Raw genomic sequence first — 25,272 nt, 5'->3', positions numbered from 1 at the left:
TCCCAGTTATTTCTGGATAGATAAAGTCCCCCATAATAATTACCTCATTGTGATTTGCTGCTTCATTTATATTCATTTATTTGCCTCAGTAATAGATTTTAAGTGGCTTCTGTTATATTTGGTGGTATGTAGAAAACCCCTATGAGGGTTTTATTGTTTTTCCCTCATTGTATTTCCACCCATAAAGACTCCACATGTTCATCTCCCTCCCATACATCTTCCTGTAATGTGGGCTTTAAACTGGATTTTACAACCCCCCCCCCCCTTTTTATGTCCCATCGGAACAGACTGTAACCCTGGAAGTTCACCGCCCAGTCACAGCTTTCATCCATCCAGGTCTCTGTTATTCCAACTATGTTGTAGTTTTCCTTAGCCTCTTGACTTCTTTTTCCTCAGATAGTCATGTGATCTCAGTTCTGACCAGCTCAGATTTTCTTAGTGTTATGTGTTCTCAAATTAGGTCAGATTCACAGTCTGTGTAATGCTGTTATATGGATCTTCCAAAAGACCTGCTTGCAGGGGAACACAGACACTCATGTCACATTACTGATGATAATCGCACACCTCCTGTCAGCAGGGTTGCCTAATGCCTACCTGAATTCTTTATTTTCCTGGAAAACATATCCAAAAATCACGGGCAGCCAACATTTTTTATGGACACATGGGTAAAACCACACTGAATAATAAAGATATGTTTATAGGTCAGATAGTGATATGAACTCATCATCAGCATTTACTATGAGCTGTACAATGATAATCATTATAGTCCTAATAAACTTCTCAAGTAACACAGACTGTCCAGGAATTTCTGGACAGTTGGCAACCCTGCCTGCCACACAGTTATAGTAGAGGATATCACAGCTCATTTTTCTGACTGCATACTTATGGTCTATAGCTTAATTAGGTGAATATAGAAAGTAATTATAATTTAACTATCCATCAGGCAGACCAAAATGGTATAGCCTCAGCTAATGCTGTGCTGATGCATCATGGCTAAATGTGCAAGTGAAACTAAAAAGTTTCAGCCTGAAGATGGTGCTCGATGAGCATTAGACAGAGGGCTGCACTGCATGGAAGTGACTGGAATACACAAATGAGACCTCCAGTGTGTGACAGGCAATCAGGTAAGGAAGACAAATATGTTTCCACCAAAATGGCCCTTTACACTGCTTGGCCCAAGTAAGCACTTAGAGGCCATCCACACTGTATCCCGAATCATCTATTTAACATACAAAGTTCGTAAGTGGATCCTGTTCTAACCGTAGGACTCCGAACCCAAAATCAAAGCATCAGTTGTGGGTCAAAAGCTGCTTCTGGATGAATAAGCAGAAACCTGCATCGCACCCTTTTCGGCACAGTCCTACTGTTACCCTCACACCACTTTGTTCTTTTTGCATCTTGAACGAGTCGGAGCCTTCCAATTTTCCCAGCACAGTTTTAAAGGTTATCAGTCATCCATAGGGCTGGTAACTTCTTCCCTTCCACATCGCCCCTTTCTGTGCACTGACAAGTCCTGACTCAAATCCAGTTGCTTTCTCTATCTTGGACACCACCAAATGATTTGTGATTAAAGTCCTACCTATTTGGGACTGGGTCATTGATCTATCGTTTTACTGCCAAGATTCCACGGACAGACTATAGAGCAAGCAACAGCCTGAAGCCTTGATAAAACTGCCTGCAGCAGGTCTTGATAAGACTGCCTGTAAGAACACGGTGTAATGAAATACTATGGCATTGCATTACACTGTATGAGAGATCAAACAATTGCAAGTTCAGGTCATTAAAAAATGAGTAAAAAAGACAAAAGTTTTTTTGTTAATGATTAGAAAAAATTAAAGGTACTAAAAAGTTTTTAAAAACCCTATCATTTCCATATTTATAATTTTAAAAAAATCACACCAAAAAAATACAAAAACATATTTGGTACTGCTGACTCAGCAAAAGTGTAATCTATCAAACGAACACATTATGTATCCTACACAGTGAACTATGAATCCGGTATTGTATTTGTAGTGACCCAAAGGCTTAACTTATCCTAAAGTTTTTACCGCTGTTCATATGCCGTAAAAATGATGGCGGAAATGTGGTTTTTTTTGTTCCCCATTTTAGAAATCTTTAAAAGTTTTTCAGCAATTTATATGGTACACTAATTAAAAAATACAACTTATCCCGAAAAAACAAGCCCTCAGACAGCTATGTGTTACGCCTGTCAGCTCATAGTTAATTTTGCCAGCACATCTTGTTCTGTCCAGACGAGCCAGGGTTAACATCTCTTGTGCCTTCCAGTCAGGTTAATTACCCAGCTATGTGTCTGAGAGGTGTGCTGGTGATTGACAGGTCTATCTACCTATCGTCTCCTCCCACCTTCCTATAATATCCAGCTCTGGCTGCCTGGGAGTGGCCGATTATTGTTCAGTTTTCAGTGTCTGCTGAGTAGTCCAGCTACTCTGACCTGCTGGTTTTCTGGCCCTGGTACTTTGTGCCATTCCCTCAGTCTGCTGGTCTACCTCATTGTTATCAGCCAGGGTTTTCCAGTCCGGCTCTGTTTGCATCTTGCTTCTTTCAGTTTGTCTGCTAGACCTCGCGGTTATCAGCCAGGGTTTTCCAGTCCGGCTCTGTTTGTATCTTGCTTCTGTCAGTTTGTCCGCTAAACCTCGCTGTTGTCAGCCAGGGCTTTACCATCTGCCTCTGTACTGTGTGTACTGTTCGTGTTGGTTTTGTCATCTGCCTTTTCTGTCGGTGCTAGTCGGTACTAGTCTCTTGCACAGGTACGGCGGTCCCTGCCTGTCCTCCCCTAGGAAGCGTAGGGTTAGAGTTGGCGGCCTGGACGTGTCCACCATCAGGGCTATCTCCAGGAAGGGACAGTGGCATGGGTGAAGATCAGGGCGCCCCGCGCCGTGCGTACCTAAGCACCCCACTAGTACCGTAACACTATGTCAATGGAAAAATAAAAGTTATGCTTTTTTGAAGTGTGAAGGAAAAACATAAAATGGAAAAAGGGGGGGGGGGCACGTTATTAAGGGATTAAATCCTTTTTTTATATAAACACTGTGCCATGAAATTAATGGTGCCTTAAAATAAATGATGATAGCACAAAAATAGTTGTACTGTTCCTCTGTTATTCCTCCTGGAAATGTATGAATAAACGGATGCCTCTACATTACCATTCTGCATGTCAGTAGGGTTTGTACCTACGCAATCTGTCAGTGACTGGACTACCTACGTGAACTTCACTTATAGGGTTAAAGTAATATGGGGTGGAGTTTTTATTACATAAATTACGGCTCATTTAACAAGCCAACATTCCAGTTCCAATAATAAATGTATTCTGTCCCCCCAGTTCTGGATGCTGCCCTGCACATGCTCAGTGTGCTTTCCCAGGCCATGGTGCACGGGTCCTTATTTCCGCATTCATAGTCCTACTATAAGTGCCATTGAAAGGCTTGAGCCGGGACAGTTGCGCCCAGCATTGTGACTGTATTGACTTTCCGCAGCTTGCATTCCATGGGATGGAGACTTGTTAGTTTTGCCAAAGCAACCTCTCAGCTTATCGCCTAAAATAGCTGGGACATTAGTCATGAGAGTTTGCCGTTCTTTTTTTTTTTTTTAACACAAAGACAGATGGTATCGCACCAACACGAAAACTGTAAACATTTGCTGTTACCAATCCGTTCTGACGTATTCTGCATGTACAAGCAAGCTTGTTGTAAGGACACCGGCGGAACTGATTTAATTCTGTACAGACAAGAACGCTCTTGTGAGAAGAAGAGACCCACAAGAAGGCAATGTTTCTTCCATCACAACCCGAGCAAATAATTACATCCTCACCGGCCAATCAAGTGAGAGATTGCACCAACCGCTGCAGACTACTTTCAGGCCTCTTTCACACGGGCTACTAAGTCTCACTACAAAGCATCTCATGTGAAAGAACCCACTGGAAACCCTGGGCTGCATATACGTGCGTTTTGTAGCGAGATTTTGTAGCCCGTGTGAAAGAGGCCTCCTGCGCACTGGCGAAAGCGATATCAGGCGTGATTCACGGCCCGATATCGCCCTCGCAATGCTTCTGAAAAGCCCTGGATGTGAGGCGTTTTCACAGGAAAACAGCCGGGCATCACAGCAGGGCCGAAGGAATCCCCTGCCGCAGCTGTCACAGCCGCGGCAGGAAATAGCGATCTTCTCCCATTGTTTTCAATGGGGCGGGCGCTGCTGACAGCCCTACTGAAAACGTGGAAACCCTTGGATGGGAGGTGTTTTCATTTGAAAACAACCTCGCATCCCTGCTGGGGTTCTCTTCATCTCGGCCGCAGCAGGAGTAGAAATATATGGTCTTGGCAGCATCAGATGTATTAAAAGATCATACTTTATTCTTCCATAATAAAATAGCTGGCACAACGTTTCGACCTACTTAAGCAGGTCTTTATCAAGCTCAGCCAACATAAAAATGACACATATAAATACACAAATACATATAATTACATATCCGTTACAGCTAGCTAATACCACTTAAGTGCAACCAACAATCGGATGTGTCCAATCCTTCACATAATTCAAATAGTTTAACCATTTAAATATTGGACAAACCTATCCAACAGGGGGTCCCAGAGAATGGTCGCCATCTCCGCCGGATCCTAGCAATGAGTTAATCGGGTCCCGATGTCTACCAAGCTTAATCCCATATGCGCCGTCTATGCCGTCACTAACCGCATAATGAGCGCATGCGCGTGAATACACAGCTATCGCGGTATCCCAGTATTGCAAAAGGCGAATGCCCAAGCGACGCCAACGTCTTCAGAACACATACGGAGTGCGTGTGAAGATAGAAAATATCGCCAGTGGGTGTCCGCCCTAATGCAGAGAACGTTTTAATAGCAGAAACAACGGTATAAACAACTGTAAGAGATGCCCGTTACCAGGCTGGTAGTCCAACAATGTAGTCCTTACGTGCCTTCCAGGCACTGTCCAACAAAAACTTCCCATTTACTGGATATGTAAAGTCCACATACTGTGTATGAAGCTTGGGTATTGGGTCTATAGGTGTTGTGCAGCGTCCGTAGGGTGACCCCAGACACATGGCATGCGTTGAGGAGCTGGGAGGGCAAGATGCTGGCTTGTCACTGGGGGACGCACGCAGCCAAGGTCAGGGCAGTGCTGGGCCTCTTCCGGATACCCCCAGCATGGGAATGCCTAATAAACATTAGGATAGGTGAAAGGGTTGTCACGGGTGATGCCACCCTTCCGGTTCCCACCAGCATGAACTTCGGCGAGGAAATAAGTGAGCCACATACAGTTGTATAGTACCTCAGGTCCCCGGGAACGGTCAGGGCCTGGAATAACTTTTACTTGAAACTTCAATAGTACAAAGGACAGGTTTAGAACGTGCATGAATGAGATGAAACCAAGTACCTCCACATGGCAGACCGAGACTTTAGGCCACCCGTGTATGAATAAATAAAAACGCTTACCTCCACTCAGCAAAACTCTGACTTTTGGATGCTTGAGTGTGAACAATGAAACTGAAGTACCTCCACCTGGCAGTCCCAGACTGTAGGAAGCGTGGGTGTAAATTGATTAAATAAGAGTACCTCTGCACTAGGCCTTGCCACTAGAACACTCATGCTTAACTCACACTCTATCTCTTTTGGGGGGGAAGGGCTCACTCCTCTAGCAGCATTTCTGGTGCTGTGTGGGGAATCTCTCTTCCTCCTCCATTCTTCACTACATTAGGGCTAAAGGTGCCCCAATGTAGCTGGAACTCTTTGACAGGAACCCAGAAGACATGGACCTTTGCCCGCTCTCATGCATTCCTATTTATACCTTCTCTCAGCACTTTTTCTTCAGGAGCTTCTCCAAAAAAACACATCCACTTGTAACAGTTCTCTGAGCGCTCTGCCCACCTTCTGGATTTTGGTTGGTGATTTCCCACCTAGCGCCAGCCGCCACTTCATTTTCAGGGTCGGTGGGATTCCAGAAATTGTACCCCTACCAATCATATCCTAAAAGTAGGCCAATAATTTTCAAAATTGGAAACCTTTTTAATTAGAAATATTTCTGCTCCTTCATAAATTTGCCTCATTCAGCACAGAGAATGCCCCCCTCTTGCTTTCTGTTCATGGACCGCCATGTTCACCGCTCTGCATCGCCCCCATTTCGGTCTGTTTCTGGGTTTTATGTGACACTGTGCGAAGACTTCAGTGTGTACTGTGCTCAGTGACAGATTAACTTTTAATTAAAACGGATTGAAGTCATCGCACCATAAACAAAACAGTATCCCAAGGGAAGAGCTGCTTTCTCAAGTGTAAAATCAAAACCCAGCGAGATGTGTTTTCTTTTTATAGAAGAGGCTTATAACGGATGATAAAAAATAACACAAAATGGAAAAGTTCTAGAATAAAAAACCTCTACCATATTGGTCAGTGGCATCAATATCATTAAGGGGGTGTTCCAAAAAATTCTGCTAATTTCTCATACTTGACTTTTCAGTTTGTCATTTTCAAGATATCTACTTGCTGTCAAAGAATGGAAGCATTCTTGTTTAGCCTCCGTTCACAGTCCATCCGACCTTTCATTTTTAAACACAGCTATACTCTGTTTTGAAACAGACCCAAAATAGGCCCTCTGGGTATTATTGTACCTTGACGCCACCGGAAGCTAGGGGTTTGACAGGAGGAACGCCCCTCTCACACCCCCAGCTCCCAATAGGGTGAAGGCACAAAGGTCCTAGGTGCACACTGCACATTGCTTAATGGCTGCCCTGCAGCCTTAGACTGATAGTTAATTCGGTTGTTGGGCTTACATTATGAGGTGTCAATTCTGCCATATGACTGCTGTTACATGGCAGTGTTCACATGTAATAATGTAAGGCTAAGAAGTGAACTGACGGTGAGGCTAAGGCTGCAGGGCAGCCAATTACGCCATGTGCATGCTGCAGTGGTCACTTTAAGCGGACCAGCCGTTCCCGTCTCCTGACCAGCCCCCACTTCACTGCTGCATCCCGGCAGCTAGCTGACGGGTGCTCCCCTGCTCACCCCAATGTTGCCGCTGGGCGCACATGTGGTCTGCTTCCGTCCAGACAGCCTGCCGCCCGGCACCTCAATGTTCACCCATGGCCGCTCCCCCGCTCAGCGCTCCCAATGAGGTCCGCTGCCGTGAGAGCAAGGCAGCCAGCACTTCTGTCTGCTGAGTCGCGCCTCTCACATTTCTTCTGCCCGGCGCCTCGGTGGTGATAAGCGCTAAGGCAGCGGGGCTCCACAGCTCAAAAATCCTTAGTGCCTTCCAGGACCTACACGCTAAGCAGATGTCCATCCAATCACATTCAGGGAGCGTAAACCCCCTGTCAATCTTGACTCCGTGAGGACTTCCTGGTGGCGTCAAGATACAATAATACCAGCCCTCTGCTCCATAAGAAGACAACAGGAGTGGCTCATTGTAAGTGTGCAGCCCTTCTATCAATTTTGCAACATGGGCCAAAAAACACAAGTTACACCTCTGGAACTGAGCCACGCTGAATATTCCTTCTTCTGTCAGTGCTGCAGTATTAGGACTTTTACCCACTAGCGTTTTTTGTTTTTTTTTCAAACGCTGCGATATCGCTGCCTTTTTTCAATGGGACTTTCTAATGTTAAAACGGATTGCACAAAAATTGCAAGTTTTTGCTTCTGCATTAGATGGTCACATTGAAAAAAACACAGCGATATCACATCACTAAAAAAAGACGCTAGTGGGTAAAAGCCCTTACACTAGTCATATTATTATTCAAAGGACAGAGTATTATAGTAGTTATACTCTTGTACATAATGGCAGTATTATAGTAGTTATATTTTTGTACATAGGGGGCAGTATTATAGTAGTTATATTCTTGTACATAGACAGCAGTATTATAGTAGTTATACTCTTGTACATAATGGCAGTATTATAGTAGTTATATTCTTGTACATAGGAGGCAGTATTATAGTAGTTATATTATTGTATATAGGAGCAGTATTACAGTAATTATATTCTTGTACATAGGAGCAGTATTATAGTAGTTATATTCTTGTACATAGGGGGCAGTGTTATAGTAGTTATATTCTTGTACATAGGAGGTAGTATTATAGTAGTTATATTCTTGTAGATAGAAGGACAGTATTATAGTAGTTATATTATTGTACATAGGAGGCAGTATTATACGGTAGTAGTTATATTCTTGTACATAGGGGGCAGTATTAGTTATATTCTTGTACATAGGGGGCAGTATTATAGTAGTTATATTCTTGTACTTAGAAGTAGTATTATAGTAGTTGTACTCTTTAACATAGGCATAAGTAATATAGTAGCTGTATTCTTGTACATAGGGGCAGTATTATAGTGGTTATAGTCTTGTACATAGGGGGCAGTATTATAGTAGTTATATTCTTGTACATAGTGGGCAGTATTATAGTAGTTATATTCTTGTACACAGGGGGCAGTATTATAGTAGTTATATTCTTCTACATAGGGGGCAGTATTATAGTAGTTATATTCTTCTACATAGGGGGCAGCATTTTAGAAGTTCTATTCTTATACATAGGAGGTAGTATTTTAGTCGTTATATTCTTGTACATAGGGGGCAGTATTATAGTAGTTTTATTCTTCTACATAGGGGACAGTATTATAGTAGTTATATTCTTGTATATAGGGGCAGTATTATAGAAGATATATTTTTGTACATAGGAGGCAGTATTATAGTAGTTATATTCTTGTACATAGGAGGCAGTATTATAGTAGTTATATTCTTGTACACAGGAGGCAGTATTATAGTAGTTATATTCTTGTACATAGGAGGCAGTATTATAGTAGTTATATTCTTGTACATAGGAGGCAGTATTATAGTAGTTATATTCTTGTACATAGGAGGCAGTATTATAGTAGTTGTATTCTTGTACATAGGGGGCAGTATTATAGTTCGGCTGGACTGGACATAACAGGATGCCTGGGGGTGACACAATTCCAAAGGTGTTTTGGGTGTGCCAGAGGTTCTGTATGTGGTAGGGGGACAGGGGGGAAAGAAGTGCTTCAGCATGCTGCCATTTCCGATTTTCTTGCACCTTTTTACGCGGTTTTGCCACAATTTTTTAACATGAAAGTCAAAAGGATTTTCTAATGTTAAAAACACATTGCATGAAAATCACAAGTTCATGCTTTGCGATGCGATAAAAAGGAGGCTCTATAGGGATATGTGGGAGATGTAAAAAACGCAAAACACAGAAAGATGAAAGAGCATGCTGCCATTTTTTTTCATCGCAACATCGCATTAGTGAAAACATCTCAAATGTGAAGGAAACCATAAAATATCATTGGTTTCATAACTGTGTGTTTTCACTCACTCTTGCATCACGCAATTTTATCGCCACTGTGAAGTTATAATAGTCTTAAATGGTAATACCCCTAAGGGCTCAGTCAGACAAACGTTTTTTTTTGTGTGCCGATGTGCAAAATGAGTGTGACCGAAGCTCCGTGCTCTGTTTTACATGTGTGTGGAGCAGTTGTGCTTGTAGAAGCGCAGCTGCTCCACGAAGGTCCTGTCATCACTGAACACTGTGACAGCACTGTCACATTGTTCAATGATGAGGGGACTGCAGAAAGAATTCCCTGCCACAGCTGTCACCGAGATGCCATCGCATTGCTTTCAATGGGGTCGGCACTGCTGCTGCCCCATTGAAAGCAATTGGATGCAGGCAACCCCTGCAGCAATGATTTCCGGGGAAGGGTTTATGTTTGAAGCCCTTCCCCAGAAATCTTCCCTAGCTGTAGAAGAAAAAATTTAACTCACCTAGAAGTGCTGTCCGGGTGTTCTCCCCATCCCCGTCAGTCTTCATCTATATTCCTCTGGCCGAGGATTGAAAAATCCCCGCCTCTAGAAAGTGCTGCTTCTGATTGGCTGAGTGCTGTAAGCAGTCAGAGACAGCGCTCAGCCATTGAATGACAGCTGAGCGCTGCCTGTGATTGGGCACAGCGTTAAGCCAATCAGAGGCAACTCTTTCTGGAGGCGGGGATGTTTCAATCCCCGGCCACCATAATGCAGATGAAGACTGATCTCTCCATCCGATCTCTCTGTGTATGCTGTACGCCAGGTTTGTTCATCGTCACGGTCACATGTCCATTATTGTGGCATATGCACCAACTGAAGAACACACAGCTACAGACAAAGATGCCTTTTATGACCAGCTTGCTGCCACCATGCAGTCCATCCCTCCGCACGATGTACTCATAGTGCTGGGTGACCTGAATGCAAACCCAGGTCCCTGGACTCCTGGCTACGAAGGCGTCGTTGGACCTTTTGGCGAAGGCCCAAGCAATGACAATTCACACCGGATGCTGTCATTCCGTGCTTCAGTGGGCCTCACAGTAGCGGGATCCTGGTTCCAGAGATCTAGCATTAATAGGTTTACCTGGATATCCAACAATGGACGTACAAAAAAGGAACTGGACCATACACTCATTCGTCATCGCAATTCTGTCATCGTGTCGAGCATATCGCAGGGCAGAACCTCCAGCAAACACAGACCACTGTTTGCTTGTTGCCGAAATAGCAGTTCCACTCTGTCCACCCCATAAGACCAGATCACAACCTCCATGAAATGTTGATGCCCTGAGGGAGAATCCAGCACTCGAATGTCAATACAATATCGCAATTGAAAACCGGTTCCACGCTCTGGGCAATCTCCCAGATGAACCAGAGGCAGCTTAAAATGTCACAAGAGATGCTATCGGTGAAACCGCAACGACCATTCTCGGATTCCGGCGTCTCCGTAGGCAGCCCTGGTTAACACATGACACTATGCAGGTCTTTGAAGCAAAGGCGAAAGCCCGCCTTAAAAACGACTAAGCGGAATGTAAGAGGCTGAATGGCGTGTTCCCGGCAAAGGCCGAGACAGAAAGGGAGCGGTACTATAATGCTCTGGCTGATAAAGCTGAGGAGGGTCTGAAGTCAAACAATCTAAGAGCAGCGTACAAAGCAGTCGCCAGAACCCGAGGGTCCTCAGGGACCTGCCGGCATACACCAATCCACAAATCTGATGGCAGCCCTTGTACCAACTATGACAAGACTCTTCAATGCTGGCGTGAACATTTCTCATCCGCCCTAAACCATTCTCTGGCTAATTCATGACCATGACCTCGATGACCTCGCATCCATTGCTGTGGATGACCATTCTGTGCCTATGGATGCTCCGTAATGAGAAGAGGTCCGTTCTGCTATTCAGAAAATTAGATACGGAAGCGCCGCCGGCTCAGATGGCATTCCACGTGAACTGCTGAAATGTGCAATTGAGATGATAAACACTGCTTTACATCAGCTCTTTCTGCGCGTCTGGTATTGTGTGAAAGTCCCAGTTGAATGGAAGGAGGGCATCATCCTCGCCCTGTACAAGGGAAGGGCCCAAAAACAGCATGCACTAGCTACAGGCCGATAACGCTCCTTTCGGTTCCCGGCAAGGTCTTCGTGCACATTCTACTCTCAAGGATACAGACCTGGACCTTGCTGTCACAAACCACTGAGCGTTTGGAGTCCTTTCACATGCGATGGCAACGCCAGATTCTCCGTGTCCGTTAGTTTGACTTCATCAGAAATAGCGAGATACAGGCTTGCACAGGGTTCGAGTTAATCATAAAAGCAATAACAAGGAGACGACTTGCACTTTTTGGTCATGTTGCACGCTTGTCAGAAGTTGTCCCGGCCCACAGTGCCCTAACTGCAGCAATTTCTAGGAAAATCAAAATACGACCCCCTGCCAGTTGGCGGAGGCCCCCTGGTCGTCCGCGGCATTTGTGGGTGCAACAGATAGGCAACGGTACCTCCTCTGACATCAACACTGAATGGAACAATGCTCTCGGTCGTGGTCATTCTAGATCTGCACTACGGACTCTCGTCGTCCAAGTGTGAAAACTAACTGAGCACTGCCTCTGATTGGTCACAGCATTTAGCCAATCAGAGGTAGCGCTTTCTGGAAACGGGGATTTTTCAATCCCCGGCCACCATAATGCAGATTAAGACTGAGGGGGAAGGGGAGAAGAGCCAGACAGCGCTTCTAGGTGTTCAATTTTTTTTTAACAGTTGTGGATGTTTTTCGGGGGAAGGACCTATATTTCAAGTCCATTCCCCCCTCCCCCGAAAATTATCGCTGTAGGGGTTGCCTTCATCCCATTACTTTCAATGGGGTGGCAGCAGCGCCGGCCCCATTGAAAGCAATGGGATGACAGCTGTGACAGAGGATTCTATTTAGTCCCCACTGCAGACCCCTCATCACTGAACACTGTGACAGTGCTGTCACAGTGTTCAGTGATGAGGGGACCCCTCGTTGGGATTAACGGAAGCCTCCAGAAGTCCCCTCATCCCCTGACACCTCCGTCTTTTACACGCAGCACAGACCTTACTAGCATGCATGTCCTATCTTTTGCAGGTGTGAGTATTTTGCACCTGTAAAAAACGGGCATGTGAGCACTTCATAGGAAACCAATGGTTCTAATAGACGCGATTTTTTTTTGTGCACATAGGCGCACACAAAAAAAAACAAACACTTGCCTGACCGCAGCATAACGGAGTATTCCGAATTGTTTTAAATTGATGACCTATCCTCTCGAGAATGATTTTAAAAATATGCAAAAAAAAAACCAACACATTGCTCAATGCTCACAGTGGCCACTGCCTCCCTATACATCCGGTCTGTACTTACATTGGCTGAAGTGGTGACGTACTTGTTTACATACATAAATGCTGCAGCCAATGGCCTTACCTGAACTACAGGGTCATCAATGATGCCCCATAAATGAGGCATAGAATTAACAGAATTAACAAACTCGTACAGAATTTACTACCACATCATGTGACTATAATATGGGATGTTACTAGTCACTAGGAGACCTGATGATGTCACCGGTCACACAATGTGGTGTTGGATGGGCGCTCTAGGGGCACAGTCATGGGTGTAACTATAGGGAATGTAGAGGATGCAGTTTCAACTGGGCCCAGGAGCCTAAGGGGCCCATAGGGCCTCTCTTCTCCATATAGGGAGCCTAGTACTTTGGATAAAGTATTATAGTTGGGGGCCCTGTTGCAGGTTTTGCCATGGGGCCCAGAAGCTTCAAGTTACGCCTCTGCAAAGTACCGTATATACTCAAGTATAAGCCGAGTTTTTCAGCACAAAAAAATGTGTTGAAACAGCCCCCCTTGGCATATACTCGAGTGAGGTAAAAAAACCAACAAAAAAAACCAAACCTCAATACTAACTTATCAGCGTCTGTGTCCCCGGCGTTGCAGCCAGCTGCTAGTCTTCTCCCTGGCTTGCTTTTGAAATCACCGCCATCAGCGCGTGATTGGATCGAGTGCTGGCCAATCACAGCCGGCGCTCAATAAACCAATCACAGCCATTCAGTGATGTCATTCTGAATGGCTGTGATTGGTTTATCGAGTGCCGGCTGTGATTGGCCAGCGCTCGATCCAATCACAGCGCTGATGGCGGTGATTTCAAAAGCAAGCCAGGGAGAAGACAGCGGGTAAAAGACTGCAGCAGCTGGCCGCACCGCCGGGGATAGCATCACGTCGGGGACACAGACGCTGGCTGATAGGTGAGTATTGCATTTTTTTTTGCCTACTATATACTCGAGTATAGCTCGGCTTATACTCGAGTCAATAGGTTTTACCAATTTTTTGTGGTAAACCTTATTGGCTCGGCTTATACTCGGGTCGGCTAATACTCGAGTATATATGGTAAGTAGATTATAAATTAATGTTCGGGGCAGTTGGTGTTTAAATATAGCAAAATAAATCAGAAAATGCTTTTAAAAAATGTGAAAAATAATTTGATTGTTAAAGTAATAAAGTCATGAAAACAATAAAAATAATTTTAGTAAACAAGTACTTTTATATGTAGTAAAAGTCAACAAAAGTAACACAGAACTATACATCTATGTTCTACGTGTTATAGATGAGGTACAGCAGAGCGTTGTGCAGCTTGTGCTGATATTCAGCAGCCGATGACTAAGGCCTCATGTCCACGGGGAAAATCGGGCCCGCTACGGATTCTACATGTAGAATCTGCAGCGGGTCCCTCCTGCCCCGCGGACATGAGAGCTGAAAATGCAAATAAATGAGAATAAACTTACCTCCGATCCGCTCCGTTTCTTCTCTTCGCGGCGGCGTCATCTTCTCTCGTCGCGGCCGGATCTTCATTCTTCGGCTCGGCGGATGTGCACGATGACGTCGGTGACGTGCCCCGCGCATGCGCCGGGCCGAAGCAAAATGATCCGGCCGCGGCTGAGAGAGGATGGCGCGGCGCCGAAGAGAAAAACCGGAGCGGGTAAGTAAAATGTGATTTTTGTGTCCCGCGGATCCGGACGGCTTCCATAGGCTTCAATAGAAGCCCGCGGGAGCCGTCCCCGCGGGAGACCCGCATGAAAATGGAGCATGGTCTGGATTTTTTCATGCTCCATTTTTTTTTAAATCACTTTTATTGACGATCCGCGGGTATTTATCTACCCGCAGGTGGTCAATGCATCCCTATGGGGTGCGGATCCGCGCGCGGGAGAAGAGTTAAAATCCGCTGCGGATTTTAATTCTTCTTTTCCCCGTGGACATGAGCCCTAATAGTAATTATATAGATGATATATGATACCCGGCTGTGATGGTTTCCCTGCTGAGATTATTATCCCCCTATCACACATCTGGCAGTGCCAGCCCCATCCAGTGACCTATAAGAAATGGAAATGACGGGACACAAGCTCAATATAGACGCTGCTCTCAGAAAATCCTCATTAGAGCCATTTTATAGTAGCGTTTATTGTCACTTTTGGCTTTCTGTCTCTCTGTTCCATTTTTGGAGCCAACAAGCGGAATTAAAAACCTCTGTTTTTATCACCATTGAGGGTTTTTAAAAACGGAACGCAAACGGAAGATTTTCCATTTGTTTCCGTTCCATTATGTTTCTGTCTTTTCAACGGAACAAATAGCGCTGCAGACTGTTTGTTCCGTTCGAAAAATGAAAACGGAACCGAAACAAATGGAAACCTTTTCCTTTTTAAAAACCCCACTGAAATCAATGATGGTAAAAACAGAAGCGTTCACTTCCGTCGAAAAATGGAACAGAGAAACAGAACGTCAAAACGGAGGAAAAACTCTAGCATGAATGAACCAGAAAAAAATGAACCATATTTATTAAATTAGTTTTCCAGGTAGCTGTCGCTGTCGGTGCCGGAATACATAGAGATCAGAGCGGAAGCCACTGCTCCAACCACTTTCTAGTGGCCGGCGCTTATAACTGCAGGCTAGGATCTCATTGAAATCAATGGGAGCTGTGCCTGCAATTACAAACGCCGACCACTGTACAGAGGTCGGAGCAGCGGTTTCCGCTCCGACCACTGCGTATCTCAAAAATGACACACGGCGCTGCCTGGAAAACCCCGTTAATCAACCATTTTAGACACTGTCTCCTGGAAATGAAGATTTCTAGCTTCAGTGGCTTGTTCTTAAAGAAGATGTCTGACAATTTTTTTTCTTACTAACATGTTCTCCCTGCCATAAAATAATAAATAGTCATACACTCACCTCTCCTGCATCGACAGGTCTGGTCTCACCAGTGACGACATGTTTGAAGGCTGCAGCAGCCTGTATATATGGGATGTAACCAGCCGCTGCAGCCTGTCACAGGCATCAACAACTGAGCTGCAGCAGCCTGTAACATCTTGTGTGTAAAAACTCGTCTGTAATACGGATCTGTATTACGAATGTGTTACAAAAAATGTTACATCTAGCATTTGGGCAGGCAAATAGAAACATATACACAAATTGGCCATTTCAATGGCTGGGCCCGTAGTTACGTATTTTTGTGCATTATTTGCACACACAAAAAGTACAGTAAAAAACGCAGAGGCACACGCAAAATCAGAATAACCGATGCGCAAATTCGCGGCACAAATGCGCATATTCCTGTGTGAATCTGGCCTAAGAAAAGCATCAAATCCTGTAACATGTATTTGTAGTGTGCACAGTACAGGTTGTATATGTACAGTATAATATGAGTGGGACATGTTATAGTATAATAAACAGGACATAAATATGTGTATTGTATGAGTAGCTCATTTATATATGTGTATAGTATAAGCAGGATCATTTATATATGTGTATAGTATAAGCAGGTCATGCTATATAGCTATAACGTCAGCAGGTAATCTTATATTAGCAAGACATGTTATATATATATATATATATGTATTGCGCTGCAGGGCATTTTATATACATATATGTGTGCAGAGTATTAGCATCACATGTTATATGATCAGGTTCTAATATATCATGTACATGTGCAGTATAGTATGAGCAGCCCAAGTTATATATGTATGATTTATGCGGCACATATTATATACGCATAGTATGTACAAGGCATGTTAAATATGTGTACAGTACAGATGTGTACATAATTAGTAGCTCATATTATACGTGTTTACAGTATGGTATGAGCAGGACATGCATACAGTATCAGCAGCTCATGCTGCCAAGTATATGTGTACAGCATAGTGGAGGACATGTTATAAATATGTATAGTATTAGCAGCACATGTTATACATGTGTATAGTATGTGCAGGACATGTTATACATGTATCCAGTATAGTATGTGCAGGATATGTATACAGAATCAGCAGCTCATGCTATATATGTGCATAGTATGTGCAGGATATGTTATACAAGCATACAGTATAGTATGTGCAGGATATGTATACAGCATCAGCAACTCGTGCTATATATGTGTATAGTATGTGCAGGATATGTTATACATGTATACAGTATAGTATATGCAGGATATTTATATGTGGTGTCCTGCAGCAACGGAGGCACGACACTGAGGAGCTGGTGGGGTAGAGATAGTACTTGTGTCTCACCAAACTTGTCCCCAGAGGGACACGTATGGCCTGAGCCAAGCTACCACTAGGCCTCTTCCAGGCAACGCTGGGACAGCGGTTACCTGTATAGATGTGTAGTGGACTGAAGAAGTTGTCACTCGTGACGCCACCATTCCTTCACACCGTTGGTTGTCCGGCGGAGAAAATAACAGAGTCCACACAAGATGAAAGTTGAATATCCCAATCACTGGGAATGAGCAGTGACTGGAACTTTACTTCTCTAAGGCCTCCTTCCCACGAACGGATTTCCGCCAGGTAATTTGCGGCGGAAATCGGCTGCATTGCCCGCAGCTATTAGGTTCCGCACCGTGAATTCACCCGTCCTCACCCGCGGCATGCTCTATTTGCTGCGGGTGTACGCGCGGACGGCTTCCATTACAGTCAATGGAAGCCTTCCGTTCACGCTATCTTCTGCTGTAGCACAGCGGAAGATAGCGTGAAAACGCTTCCCCGCCCACCGCCGGTGCATCATGTGACACGGCCGCCCGCGTCATGTGACGCAGTGGGCGTGTCACATGACGCGGCAGAGGTGGGCGAGGAAGCATCATGCGGGAGCGAGGACGCCGGATCCGCAGGTAAGTATGGGGACTCCTGGGGGGGGCGGAGTGACGGGCTCTGCCGCGGAATTTCGCGGCAGAGCCTGTCACGGCCGTGTGCAGCCGGCCTAAATATAACTTTCACACACCAGTGCAGGAATAACAGGAAGAAAATAATTCCGCGGCAGCAAGCTGATGCAGTTTCAAACGATTTTTATTCCCCCACAGCACCCATGCAACGTTTTGATCAGATTACTGATCTTTATCTTTTTTCTAAGTGCAGGAATAACAGTTGAGCAAGGTCAGGGAGGAGAACACAGGATGACACCGGGCCTACTGGCTAAGTCATCTGTATGACTCCGCTCCTGGACAGACACACTCCGGGACACAGGATGACACCGGGCCTACAGGCTGGGTTATCTGTAAGGCTCTGCTCCTGGACAGACAAACTGGAGGTGGGAAGAACACTCCGCTGACACTCACTTGCAGATGGAACACTGCACGGTGGGCTCCTTTCTTCCACTCTCACTCAACGTAGGGGACCTGGGATGGGGAAATCAATATACCTCTCCTCAGCTTCCATTCTTCACCACATGAGGGTTGAAGGTACCCCCATGTGGCCGGCACTCTCCCTCCACACTCAACTGTTGAAGCAATGGAATTCTGAACGAATGCACTGAATGACTTGCAGACACATATATATCATACAACATCACGTGACAAGACAGTCTGATACAATTTCAAGACATATCCCAGCCAGTCACATGCTGCAGCTGTGCAATACACATTACTAGAGAGAAGACAATTTGCACAGTGCATCCACACTGAAGACATGACATGTATGACAATTATGGAGGGGCCAGATATATAGACTTCAGGCCACATATACAGCAGCAGCAGCTCATGCTATATATCTGTATAGTATGTGCAGGACATGTTATAAATGTATACAGTACAGCATGTGTGCAGCCTGCCATAGGGTGATCCTGCACACATAGCATACGCTTGGGCTGCTCATACTATACTGCACATGTATATGATATAATATGACCTGATCATATAACATGCAATGCTAATACTCTGCACACATATATGTATATAAAATGTCCTGCAACGCAATACGGATATATATAACATGTCTTGCTAATATAAGATTACCCGCTCATGTTATAGACATATATAGCATGTCCTGCTCATACTATGCAAATATATAAAACATCCTGCTTATACTGTACACATATATAAATGAGCTACTCATACAATACACATACAGTGATACCTTGGGTTCAGAGTGCCTCAGCTTACAAGCTTTTTGACTTGAGAGCAGGCTCTCTCCGGAATTTTTGCTCTGACTTGGGTTACAAGCCTTGCTCTCAATGGGGCCGACACTGCTGCTGGCGGCCCCACTAAAAGCAATGGCCTGCTGGCAGCCCCTGCAGTGATTTTCGGGGAAGTGCTTTGAATATAAGCCCTTCCCTAAAAATCATGTTGCATGACTTAATGTTTGGAAGGGTAAGATGCTGGCTTGTCACGGCGGCACCCACCACGCTCCCTCACAGAGGGACGCACGCGGCCAAGGCCAGGGCAGCACTGGGCCTCTTCCGGATACCCCTAGGACAGGGATGCCCAATAGATGCTAGAAAAGGTAAAGAGTTTGTCACGGGTGACGCCACCGTTCCGGTACACACCAGAATAAAATGAGCAGCAAACAGATATGAAGTACCTCAGGTCCCTGGGGACAGTCAGCGCCTGGAATAAACTTTTCTTGACAAACTTTAACAATACAAGGCACAATTTAGAGCAATGACAGTGCAGGAAGTTAGTAGACTTGAACAGTAGTATCTCCGCGCGGTGATCCAGACTTCAGAACACATGTGCGTGAACGATAGATTTAGGAGTAGCTCCACTCGGTGACCCAGATTTCAGGCCAGCCAGGTGTGACAGACAAAATGGGTGCACTTTTACGTAGTGATCCAATAGCTCCGGACGGCTCCGTAGGAAATGATCACTTAGGCTGCCTGTCCATGGGCGTTGCAATATCCTGGGAGCAGGAGGCAGCTGACAGAGAGGCTCGCCGCGGAGAATTGCCGACCGCGAGCGGAGAATTGCTGTGATTTTCTGCTCGTGGAGAGGGGGCTGCACTTTTCATAGCAACACTACGGAAAGCGCACACTGCGTTCCCCGCGGACGTTATTGCTGCGGGGAACGCAATGCAAAAACGCCTGTGGACAGGCAGCCTTACACAGTACCTCTGCCCTGGGCCTTGACAAGCACTCACTCACGGTTGCTCTTGCTCTGTTTAGATGGGGCTCCCTCCTTCCTCCTCACATGCACATCCAAGCTGGGAAAACCTCTCCTCCTTTTCCATGCCTCACTGCATGAGGGCTAAAGGTACCCCCATGTAGCTGGACCTCTTGACTACAATTCCAGAAGACATGGACCCTTTCCCACTATCAAACACTCACTTTTAGGCTGGGTTCACACAGGGCGTGTTCCGGTCGGAAATCTCGCGGTTTGGCCGCAGCAAAAACCGCAAGATTTCCACCGGGAGAACCGCCGCGGTTTAAGCCGTGGCGGCTTTGAAGCGGCCCGACAGCTTGCTTTTCCGTTGCGGCCGGCTCTCCCATAGAGGAGAGCGCGGCCGTAACATAAATAAACAAAAAAGAAAAGATAAATAGACATGCTCAATCTTTGGCGGCCGCAGCCGCGGTTTCAACCGGATTTACCGCTGCGGATTAGCCGTCCCGTGTGGACGAGATTTCTGAGAAATCTCATCCACATGGCTGGCTAATCCCGAGATTAGCGGCCGCGGGTGGATCTGCTGCGGCAAAACTGCGGCAAATCCGCCCTGTATGAACCCAGCCTTATAGCCTTACTCATACCACGTGACAGAAGATAAATTGATACATTTACAGACAGTCTCCAGGCTTTGCAAATACTTAACCTCTCACTTGCTGCAGCTGTGCAATACATAACAGAATGACTGGACAGTATTTCACAGTGCGCCTTCATAAGACATACATGTATGACATTATGGAGGGGGCCAGGAAAGCATGTACTGAGCCACTACATGCCCAGGACATGTTATACATGTATACAGTATAGTATATGCAGGATATGTATAGAGCATCAGCAGCGAATGCTATATATGTATAGTATGTGCAGGACATGTTATACATGTATACAGTATAGTATGTCAAGGATATGTAGACAGCATCAGCAGCTCCTGCTATATATGTGTATAGTATGTGCAGGATATGTATACAGAATCAGCAGCTCATGCTATCTATGTGTATAGTAGGTGTAGGATATGTATACAGCATCAGCAGCTCATGCTATCTATATGTATAGTATGTGAGGGATATGTATACGACATCAGCAGCTCATGCTATATATGTGTATAGTATGTGCAGGATATGTTTTACATGTATTCAGTATAGTATGTGCAGGATATGTATACTGCATCAGCAGCGCATGCTATATATGTGTATAGTATGTGCAGAATATGTATACAGCATTAGCAGCTCATGCTATATATGTGTGTAGTATGTGCAGGGCATGTTATACATGTATACAGTATGGTATGTGCAGGATATGTATACAGTATCAGCAGCTCATGCTATATATGTGTGTAGTATGTGCAGGGCATGTTATAAATGTATACAGTATGGTATGTGCAGGATATGTATACAGTATCAGAAGCTCATGCTATATATGTGTATAGTATGTGCAGGGCATGTTATACATGTATACAGTATGGTATGTGCAGGGTATGTATACAGTATCAGCAGCTTTTGCTATATATGTGTGTAGTATGTGCAGGGCATGTTATAAATGTATACAGTATAGTATGTGCAGGATATGTATACAGCATCAGTAGCTCATGCTATATATGTGTGTAGTATGTGCAGGGCATGTTATAAATGTATACAGTATGGTATGTGCAGGATATGTATACAGCATCAGTAGCTCATGCTATATATGTGTGTAGTATGTGCAGGGCATGTTATAAATGTATACAGTATAGTATGTGCAGGATATGTATACAGCATCAGTAGCTCATGCTATATATGTGTGTAGTATGTGCAGGGCATGTTATACATGTATACAGTATGGTATGTGCAGGATATGTATACAGCATCAGTAGCTCATGCTATATATGTGTATAGAGCCTCCTGCTTACTTTGGTGACGTCATTGAACTATTTTACGCTACAACCTCCACTTGGCACGGCCTCTCACTCCTCATTGGCTGGGACATCTACGTCATGATTTGAATCCGCCTTCTGATTGGTTATGACGCGCCGCCGTGAGCGCCGCCTCCTTCCTCCTCACCGCTGTGTGACAGTCGCCGGCCATTCGGGGGCCGCGGAGGAGCTGCGTCACCGGCGGTGGCGGGGGACACCGTACATCTCGCCGCCGTCATGTCTTCCACGCACCCCCGAGTGAAGCGCGGCTCCGGCTCCCCTCCGAACGGCTCAGCCCGCCTCCTTCAGCCCATCCGGGCCACCGTGCCCTACCAGCTCCTGCACAGCAGCCCCAGCCGCTCCCCGTCCGCCTCCGTGGGGAGCAACACCGAGCCGGGGCCCCCGAGTCCCTCCCCACCTTCCCCGCTGCTCCCGCAGCCCCACAACAGCCCCGAGGCGGCCAGAGCCCGCAGGAGGAGGAGCACCTCCCCGGACAGGAGGAACGCCGCGTCCCCCGGGAGCAGAGGTGAGCGGCCGCCTCCGCTGAGGTCAGCATGGCGCCGAGCGCACGTACACACCGCGGGTTCTAGAGCGGCCAACCGGTGCCTCGCTGAGGGCTGCAAGACTACTACTCCCAGCAAGCCCGCACCTGTTGGAACACGCTGGAAGTAGTAGTTTTGCACCAGCTGGAAGCCACAGATCTAGAATCGGTGCTGTGGTAAGCTCTAGAGCATGCCTGGTGGAGGTCCAGAGCAGTGCATGCAGATCTAGAGCAGTGCTCCCCCACCTGTGACAACTACAGCTCCCCAGATGCAGCACGTTGGGAGTTCAGTCGGAGAGCCGCAGTTCTAGAGCAATGCATATGCTAGCAGTTCTAGAGCCGCAGTTGTAGAGCAATGCATATGCTAGCAGTTCTAGAACTAGGATGGCTGGTATGCAGTGGCTGCATGCACTTGTAGCTTTTAGGGTTCTAGAGCAGTGTGTAGGCTACCAGTTCTAGATGTGGGATGGGTAGTATGGAGTAGCTGCATGCACTTGTAGCTTTTAGGGTTCTAGATGTGGGGTGGGTAGTATGGAGTAGCTGCATGCACTTTTAGGGTTCTAGAGCAGTGTTGGGTGTTGTCCTAAGCACTGCAGCTCCCAGGTTGGCAGCATGCTGGCAGTTGTAGTTTTGCAACAGATACAGAGCATACATTTTGGGGGGCCACTGTTCTATCTAGAGTAATAATTGCAGTTCTAGAGCCGGGGGGATGGTGTGAAGTGCATGCACTTGTAGGTCTCATGGTTCTAGAACAGAACTGAAACTAGGTTCTAGGACTGGGGTGGTGGTAGCACTCGTGGCTCTAGAGCAGCGCAGTTCTATAATAGGACAGGCACTCTAGAGCTGGGAATCTGACACTGTTGGACTTTGTAGGACAATACCAGTTGCTATTACCGGATTCCAGAATAGATGTTTGCACTTGAGGGTTTGAGTGGGCTTCGTGCAATAGAATCTGAAGTCTGGAGTAGATTGTTAGCCCTTCTAGATCACATGCAGGTCAGGAATGTGCAGCTCTAGAACTATACTGGTATTATGTAGACCTGTGCTGGGGATCTAGAGGTATAGGCGAGGGTGGCACTCTAGAGTTAGGGATATGGCTCTTGCACTTTATAGGTCAGCTTTGGTTGCTGTTACCGTTTCCAGAACATATGTTTGCATTTGAAGGACTAGAACAGGCTTAGTACAATGGAATCTGAAGTGGATTCTTTGCTCTTCCAGGTCACAGGCAGGTGAGGTCAGGTGTTTTCAGTTCTAGAACCCTGCTGGCATTTGCAATGCTGAGCTGTGCTGGGGATCTAGAAAGGCCAGAACATAATCTAGAAGCGGACAGCACTGTAATGCTGGGGATAGAACATTGTCCTTGTAGATCAGCGACACCTCCTTGTTCTAGGACAGATGTTTGCACCTGAAGGAACAGAACTGGCATCGCACAATGAATGACATCTACAGGACTGTAGTAGATTCTTCACTTCTAGACCACAGGCAGGTCAGGAGCTTTCTGTTCTAGAACCCTGCTTGCATTTGTGCTGGAGATCTAGAACGGAGCTGGCACATGCAACAGAGTGATGTTTTGGCACTTTTCTAGGTGCTTGTCATGGATTCTGGGTACTGCTGGCACTTGTAGTTCTAGACAGAATTGGTGTTACTGTAGTAATGTATCACTGGATGATGTGTTCTAGAGCAGCGTCCCCCCCCCCCCCCCCATCCCCCCCTCCAAGTTCTGGCTTGCCGGCTGTTGGGGAAACTACAATTTTACTCTGGCAGCCTGCAACTGTCAGGGAATGCTGGTAGTTGTAGTTGGCAGTAGCTGGAGAGCGGCAGGTTGGGGAACACTGTTCTAGAATTTTCCAGAGTGCTCCTGTAACTGCACTTCCGTATAATCGCCGCTGACAACCATTCCATGTGCTATGAAAAACGGACGGCACATGGACATATAAAAAAACCGCTGCTAAAGTGCGTAAACCTGCAGACGAGCGGGATCGGTCACTTTTTCGCAGCCCGAAATTGCACACGCCCGTGCGAATGAACCCACGTCTGCTTGTGCCATGTGACGCCCAACGGAACCCAAGTCGGTACTGATTACCGTTGTACGTCCCTGTCTGACGCCGCTGAAGTTACCGTCGACACCAAGTCCTGGTAGTCGCTGACGCATATCTTGTCGGCGGCTGCGTTAGGATGTATTAACACGGGCGAGTGCGATATCTGCCTGAGGAACTTGGACCGATATCGCACTTGTGAATCCGCGGTTTTTTTTTCATGTTGGCGTGGCACATTTTTTGAGAATCGCGTCGCTGCACTTGCATTTTTAGCGCGCATGAAAATCAACCGTTATTCCCTGTGGGGGCAAAAACGCATCACGTGTGTGCATTGCGAACACGGTGCAATTTTTTTTCCTGCTCCCATAGGGAAGAATGGCGTATTCTTTAACCGCCGCGCATCACTTCAGGAAGCACGCCGCGATCCTTAGCCGCGCCGGAGTGTTTCCCACTGCTTTCAACGGGCAGCCATTGCATCGCGGTTGCGTGCATATTGCGTCGTGCGATGCTGCTACAGCCCCATTGAAAACAAAGGGCGATGCGTTCCGAGGGAACGTCCAAAGATGAGGCATACCGCGACTTTTTCCTGATGTGGGAGAATCACCCGTTCATATTCGTGCGTCTCGCAGCCCACAAATCTTGCGCAATTTTCTCCGCTTAAGCGGTTTGCAGTTTTTTACTCTCCCATATGTTAGAAAACTACAACTCCCATCATTGCCTGACAGCTTGCAGAATCACAGCTGCTACAACCATCCTCTGTGGTGGTCTCCTTAAGGGGTCCTGGAAGCTGAGACATGAGGTGCTGTTTGGTTGTGTCCTCATGCTCCGTACCGCTGGGCACGTCGTCCCTCAGGTTGCAGAACCAGCCCAGTGGTGTGAACAGCGCCCCCTAGCTCCGCTTCCTGTGGGATATGGGGGCGACCTGCCGAGTAGGGTTACAGCTGCACATGTGCTGCTCAGGCTTGCAGGAAGCGACGCCTGCCCTACTGCTCCCCTCCCTCCCGCCTGGCCTGTTCCTTTAAGACTCTGTTAAAGGCCCTTGAGGTGATGACAGAAGATTAG

The 25,272-nt window shown here is 46.2% G+C and overlaps 1 protein-coding gene across 1 annotated transcript in view; it reads left to right on the top strand.

Moving 5' to 3' along the window:
- The first annotated feature begins 21,777 nt into the window (after positions 1 to 21,777).
- Positions 21,778 to 25,272, top strand: part of GLCCI1 (glucocorticoid induced 1) — a 54,980-nt gene continuing 51,485 nt past the window's right edge. The window contains exon 1 of the mRNA XM_066585342.1: positions 21,778 to 22,159. Within this exon, the coding sequence (XP_066441439.1) occupies positions 21,871 to 22,159 (289 nt within the window). The 5' untranslated portion in view covers positions 21,778 to 21,870. The remainder of the gene's footprint in view (positions 22,160 to 25,272) is intronic.

This window comes from Eleutherodactylus coqui, chromosome 12 (genome assembly GCF_035609145.1).
Source record: "Eleutherodactylus coqui strain aEleCoq1 chromosome 12, aEleCoq1.hap1, whole genome shotgun sequence".
NCBI classification, from domain to species: Eukaryota; Metazoa; Chordata; class Amphibia; order Anura; family Eleutherodactylidae; genus Eleutherodactylus; species Eleutherodactylus coqui.
This window is presented reverse-complemented; position numbering and strand designations above follow the sequence as displayed.